Genomic DNA, 7,500 nt, shown 5'->3' with positions numbered 1-7,500 from the left:
GGGCCCGCACACACACACGCACACACACACACACATACATATGAACGCACACACACACACACACACACACACACACACACACACACACACACACACACACACACACACACACACACACACACACACACACACACACACACACACACACACACACACACACACACACACACACACACACACTAACACAGGTACACACACACACACACACACACACACACACACACATACGAACACATACGAACACACACACACACACACACACACACACACACACACACACACACACACACACACCGACTACAGGAGAGCGGCGATGCCGCAAAAGGCTGAAGAGGCATTTGAAAACTTGATCCGACACAGTCTTTTAATGAACACAAAATGTGCCGGCCGCCTCACCGCTATATTTCCACTGACAAACCCAGTTCTTCTGGCATCTGTTGCATAACCCGAAGTATCCACTATAATTAGCAAATCTCCATCTAATCTGTTACTATATGTAGCGCGCAGAGAAAGCACCGGGATTTGTAATGCTCCGGCTGTCTTTTGTGCGCCGCGTGAATCACATTCCTACCTTGCATGGTGAATGTGGGATTAAGACCCGGCCTACCTTCAAGAAATTGAAAATTTCTACCTCAGAGTCAATAAAGCGAACCTCGTCATTGCTCTCAATACATTCGGTTAATGGTGTCATATCCGGACAAATCAAACGGTAAAAGATTACTAAAGCAAATTTTAGTCATCTGGATTCCTCCTTCCCTTAGATGTCTGGGTGTGTATCTTAGGTCTAACGTCTACACAGGAAATGGTTTGGGCTATTTACAGCATAGTGAGTTTTATGTCTTTATCGTAATTTATTGGAAGGGTGCTGTAAAAGTTATTCTCGAGTTGCCATCCATCAAGGCAAGGCTTCAGTGGCTATGAAGATAATAATAGTAATGGTGTCAGGGTTTTTTGCTGTACCCTTTTGTTTATGAGGGCTAAACGGCACAGTGGGAAAATGGTTCCTCTCTCGCAAAAAAGTTTGTCATGAGGAATCTATTTGTTGGTTTCAGCTGACATCTCCCATTTCTGCTCCACTCCGTCATTTGAAGTCTTCCTTGACTGAACTTTGGTGCTTTAATGTTTATGCGGGCATTATCAGTCAGTGTTTCCTAAAAAAACACAAACACACACACACACAGCAGATGAAATATGTTCTTATTTAGCCCTGTCTAGATAACAAAATATAGTCGAGGTTTCACCTGATTATTTTAGGCCGACATTTTCATGTTTTTTGACAACTGCTGCTTACAAATGCTGTGCGCTGCTGTTGTCAGGGGTGCCGACGGGGGGCGCAGAGGGGTCAGTTGTCCCAGGCCCAAGGAGAGAGGGAGCCAAGAATGGGGTCCTCATGGCATTGCACCTATTTGGATGGGGGCGGGGCATTTCAGATGACTTTGTCCAGGGCCCGGCCAAAGCTGTCAGCGGCCCTATGTGTCGCTGTTGCTGTTCTGATAGGTGTTGGTGGAGTTAGTTGATCAAAATGCGCTTTGAAGCTGGTTGTTTTTTTTTCCCTTCTTTTGCCCGAGGTGGAGTTTGCAATTTTGTGCCTTTGAAGTGGGAATTACGCTCAGATGCATATGCATGTCGTCCATCCCGCTGACCAGTAAAGCTTATCACTGAAGTACACTTGGCAGCAATCAGAAAAGTGCCAGGGTTTTAATCTAGGAAAAAAAAAACTTGTAGCATAAACCAACAACTAGGAACCACGCACACTATACGCTACAAGATGAAACGTGTGGACTGTGTCAGAGAGATAACAAAACAAAAGCCAGTTAGAGCACAAACATGGCACAAAGTTGTACAACTGGGATTTTTTTTTTTTAAAGCTAACAACTCAGTTTTACACAGATATTTTTTTTGCTAAATTATACCGTTTGTTTTCAGTAATACCTGGTTTATTAATGCATCACTTTTATTTACTTCTTTAAGAGGGCATCTTGCGTGTTACTCACCCATCTAAGGCAGTCTTAAATGCTTAGGTATAAAACAACGCCCACCCCCCCCCCCCCCCCAACAGTCCGCCACCCTCTTATGCAACACACATTTCAAATACTCATTCACCGAACATTACATTACATAATTGCTCGGAAAAATAAGAGATGTCCCCCTCTACCAAATGATCCCTATTCTGTCGAATAAATAGTGTGTGTATTTTTGTCCTCTGCGTGCTGTCATGGCCTGATCTGATGCTCCCTCACCCCAGACGCTGCTCACCTAATGGCAAAGTGCACTTGGCCACCGAGAGAGAGATGTATCCCATGATGCAGCCAATTATATCAGCTCCTGCTTTTGATACTGACAAAGGACTGTCAGAGGGACTTGAGCAATACGCGCTCCCAGAGCAATGACTAATGAGTGTATGAGTGTGTGTGTGTGTGTGTGTGTGTGTGTGTGTGTGTGTGTGTGTGTGTGTGTGTGTGTGTGTGTGTGTGTGTGTGTGTGTGTGTGTGTGTGTGTGTGGTGTGTGTGTGTGTGTGTGTGTGTGTAAGAGAGAGAGAGAGAGAGAGAGAGAGAGAGAGAGAGAGAGAGAGAGAGAGAGAGAGAGAGAGAGAGAGAGAGAGAGAGAGTGCTAACATGAGATGCTATCATGTGTGTTGCATGACTTTAAGAAGCGACCTCCACTGAATGCCAGGAGCCAGCACAGCACACTCAAGAAGCAACCAGGAGCAGATGTTTTTTTTGCTGCAACCTAACAACCAAACAAACATGGCAGACAGCTGGAATTGCACAACAACATCACAAGGCTGTCAGCAGAGACATGCTGTGCTCAAGCAGGTCCCCTTTGTCGCGGACACTTGAGCTTGAGGTTGACTAGAAAGTGTTGTACGTGTGATATTGGATCCGTCCCCTTAGTGTTGATGCTGTGAGGTTGTTCCTGTGAAAGACAAGACTTGAGTGGCTGTTATGTGAGTTGGGGGTAGAGAGTTCAAGGTTTTGAGAAAGACGATTGAAAAAAAAATAATAATAAAAAACAAAATCATGTCATCGGGGCATGAAATGTGTTTTTGTTGGTGTGGTAACAGATGCTGTGTGAATGCTGGCCAGGGAAGAGTCTGTGAGGGTATCTGAATGTGTGTAATGCGCTCGCTTCCAGACAGCTTTTAGTTCAGGCAAGATGCTGTTCAGTCGTGCTCATCCCAGGCCCAGCACGCAAGTGGTGCTCTTCAAGGGTTTTTAGAGGCCTGGGTTGTATGATGGAAAGGGGCTGGCGTGGTTGGGGGCTATCAAGAAAACTTTTTCCAACTTCACACGAAAAAGCCCTTGCTGCGATCAATCAAAAATGCTGCATAATTTTCCCCACACTTGCTGGCTTCAAACATATGCCAGCCTCCATATTCTTATCATGCAAAATACTTTTTTCTGCCTTTCTCCCTCTGTCTTTCTCTGTCTCTCTGTCTCTCTGTCTCTCTGTCTCTCTCTCTCTCTCTCTCTCTCTCTCTCTCTCTCTCTCTCTCTCTCTCTCTCTCTCTCTCTCTCTCTCTCTCTCTCTCATACACTTTGAAACTAAATAAAATACAAATTTAAATTCTGCATTTTGAAGCCCACATCTCAAGGACACAACAAATATAATCTGTGTGGTTTTTTGATGATTGGACATGTAGAAGCCAAAAACACTGTTGCCTAACGTGATGCAAATACAAAGTTCCAACGCTTAAAGTTCCTTATCCAAGCTCTTGCAAGTTCATGCAGCGGAAACTAAACGAAAAAAGACACTGAAAGGTTGTTCAAAAAGTATCGGATAAAATATTGAAATCCTGACGAACAAGTGCTAGCCGCTAACAAACCTCCAACCGACCGACGTTGTTTCTCTCCCTTCTGATAGGTCTGACAGTCCTGCAGAAGATCCTGGACACGGCGGCCGAAAAGACGTGGAAGGTAACCTCGGTGAACCTTGACAGCCTGACAGAGGCAGCCTTTCTGAAGGTCGTGCAGGACCTGGATATTAAAAAGGACTACCGCGTCATCTTGGACTGCGAGCTGGAGAGGCTCAACTCCATCCTGAACTTGGTAATTATGTCCAGACTGACATGGGGCGCGTCAATAGAGATCAATAGCGGCCTGTAATTGCAGACCTGGGTCTACACGCTGTGGCGGGGTGTCTAGATGTCTAGATTGCCTGACTGAATGCCAAGCCCAAGCCCAAGCTTGGGTGGGGCCCATAATGTCAGCCAGACAGGAGAAAAACATTTGAATTTTGTAATTAATTGCGTATACACTTTGTCTTGGAGATCAGTTCTCGCCACGCCACAGTCTGAAGTATGTACACTCGCCTCCAAAAGAGTTGTCGCCTACCCATCTGTTTGGAATAACAGCTAATAACCTGACTTTCAATTAATCACTTGGCTTCAGAAGTCACTCATATGAAAGCTACAACCCTCTCGAATGAAAATGAATGTACAAAAATAAATTTCATGCACCAAAGAAAGATTGACCCTTTAATGACCACAGACAGGGCAGATTTTCACAAGACAAAAGTTTTGTCGCCTATCGAACATAATGTGAAAATGAGCAGATAAGTCACTTCAAAACACTTCAAATACGCATATCGGGTGTCATACTTAATCACTGAATCACTCTCACCTCTCCAGAAAATCAACTTTGGCCTTAGGTGTATGTTTAGGGTCATTGTAATCATGGAAAGCAACACAATGAAAATCAATGGAGTTCAATGAGAGATGGTGACATACTGTATTTGCTATTCGTAGAGCAATACATTTTTAACTTCCTGATGTAATCAATGATAAAAGCCCTCACACACCAGCAGCATGCATGTAGCTCCACATAAGAGCTGTATCCCTCCCATGTTTGACTTTAATCACCATGTATGTATTCCAAATTCTTCACCTTTAACACCAAAGAAGTCTCTCCCACTGTCCTGTCTCAAAAAAGCCAGCCAAGAGTATGTCAGGCCTAATTCTGACAAAAATGAAGGCTAATGGGACTCATACTCTGAAGTCAAGATCCCAAGATCAACCATTTTAGAACTGATCCCATCAAAACTATATGGTGTTGGAGATGAAGAATATGAAAAAAGAGAAATGGTGCATGACGTGAAACATGGTACAGATACAGCTCTTATGAGGAGCTGCATGCATGCTGCAGGTGTTTGAGGGCTTTTATCATTGATTACATCATGAAGTTAAACATGTATTGCTCTACGAATAGCGAATATGTCACCATCTCTCATTGAACTCCATTGATTTTCATTGTGTTGCTTTGCATGATTACAATGACCCTAAACATACACCTAAGGTCAAAGTTGATTTTCTGGAGAGGTGAGAGTGATTCAGTGATTAAGTATGACACCCAATCTGTGTATTTGAAGTGTTTTGAAGTGACTTATCTGCTCATTTTCACATTATGTTCGATAGGCGACAAAACTTTTGTCTTGTGAAAATCTGCCCTGTCTGTGTTCAATAAAGGGTCAATCTTTCGTTGGTGCATGAAATTTATTTTTGTACATACATTTTCATTCGGGAGGGTTGTAGCTTTCATATGAGTGACTTCTGAAGCCAAGTGATTAATTGAAAGTCACGTTATTAGCTGTGATTCCAAACAGATGGATAGGCGACAACTCTTTTGGAGGCGAGTGTATATGTTGATGAATGATGTAGATATTGGACGCGCATATAGACAGAGATAAGTGATTATTTAATAACTGTTTACACATTACTGACAGGCTACTCTGGAGTGCTGACAGATTAGAGTGGCTTCATCTTGGTAGAAGTATGCATATGTTTATATTCTAAACATCTTGATGTTATAAAATGATGTAGATACTGGCCGTGTATAGACAGAGATTAGTGATTATTTAATAACTGATTGGCTACTCTGGAGTGCTGACAGATTAAAGTTGCTTCGTCTTGGTAGCCTTCCCGATTGTTGTTACAAATGTATCATTTGGCACACTTTTAACCCAGGAGAGCTTTGGCACAGGCTGCGCTGATGGCAGGTGCATGTGCAATTATAATGCAGGGTGTGCACATGTACTCATTAAGCCCCTAATTGGCCCTCCCACAGTGACAGATGCCAAATCTTGCCTCCACCCCCCCACTTCCAACTCTCTCTCTCTCTCTCTCTCTCTCTCTCTCTCTCTCTCTCTCTCTGTCTCTCACACTCACACACACTCACACACACACACACACACACACACACACACACACACACACACACACACACACACACACACACACACACACACACACACACACACACACACACACACATACGCACACACACACACACAAACTCTCTCTCTCTCTCTCTCTCTCTCTCTCTCTCTCTCTCTCTCTCTGTTGTTGTGCCTGCCCCACAGCACAAACACCACACCACACCACAGAGCGCTGTGCTGCGCCGCACCCCCCTCTTTGCACTGATAACAGAGCCTTCTCTTGTGGGAGAAGGGTGGGTGAGAGAGGGAGATGGGGTGAGAAAGAGGAAGCCAGAGTGAAGGTGGGAAGAGAAGAGAAGAAAAGAGAGGAGAGGCTAGGGGAAGGGGGAGAAAAAGAGAGGGGGAGGTGATGAGAAGATGGGAAGAAAGGAGAAGCAAGGGGGGAGGTGGAGAGAGAGGAGGGGAAGGGTGGGAAAATGATGGAGGGGGAGAGGTGGGAAGAGAGGAGGGGGTGATGTGGGAAGAGATGGAAGGGGGAGGGTAGGTGTGCGATACAAAAGATGGGCCTGATTAGCTGCTTGTGTTTGCAGAAGCTGGAGCTTGGCAGTGGCTTCAACCTCCATCGCTGATAAAACAACAGTTGTGCATTCACACACAGCAGTAGATTTTTTTGCCGTGTCAAATCAACACTTACAGAGTTGGATTTAACACACGTCCTAGTCCTGTTCTCTAGGCTAACAATAAGTGTTCAATTAACACTCTACAAATTATGGCATGTGGGTAGCCTTCCAAGACAGCATGTAGCAAATGTAGAGAAAGCATGGGGTTGTGTAATGCACTGGCAGCCTTGTTGTGCTGTGTGAGTCACATTCCTACCTTACAAGGTTGTGAATACAGGGTTGAGGGATTGATGTTGCAGTGGGGTGGATGTGGGGGGAGCATTACGGGGTTCTTGTTAGTTACATTGTAGGTAATAGATGGGGTGCCCTTTCAGATTACTTTGTCCTGGGCCCTGCAAAAGCTGTCAGCAGCCCTGGTTACATGTACTGAGTATTCCTGAACTTAAACAGAATGGTGGCAGTCAGGGCCTGATTAGCCATAAGGGCCACCGGCACAGTACCCAAGGGCACCAACCACTTTTGACGAGTGAGGGGGCACCGCAAGACACAAGCATAACACATTTTGTACATAAAAGGGAGCACCAGTGAGGCATAGTGCCCAGGGGCACCACATTGGCTTACAGGTAGGGGTGGAACGATTGACAAAATTCACGGTGCGGTTCATATCACGGTATCAAGGTCACGGTTCTCGGTTCTCTACGGTTCTTTTTTAGTTCGTGATAAATG

General features: G+C 44.7%; 1 protein-coding gene across 2 annotated transcripts in view; it reads left to right on the top strand.

The window, feature by feature from the left end:
* Positions 1 to 7,500, top strand: part of gria1b (glutamate receptor, ionotropic, AMPA 1b) — a 74,108-nt gene that overhangs the window by 18,921 nt on the left and 47,687 nt on the right. For both annotated transcript variants that reach the window (XM_063203807.1, XM_063203806.1), the window contains exon 4: positions 3,866 to 4,050. In XM_063203807.1, coding sequence (XP_063059877.1) covers positions 3,866 to 4,050 — 185 coding nt within the window. The remainder of the gene's footprint in view (positions 1 to 3,865; positions 4,051 to 7,500) is intronic.

Source organism: Engraulis encrasicolus, chromosome 7 (assembly GCF_034702125.1).
Source record: "Engraulis encrasicolus isolate BLACKSEA-1 chromosome 7, IST_EnEncr_1.0, whole genome shotgun sequence".
Lineage (NCBI taxonomy): Eukaryota > Metazoa > Chordata > Actinopteri > Clupeiformes > Engraulidae > Engraulis > Engraulis encrasicolus.
Note: the sequence above shows the minus strand (reverse complement) of the source record. Positions and strands in the feature narration are given on the sequence as shown.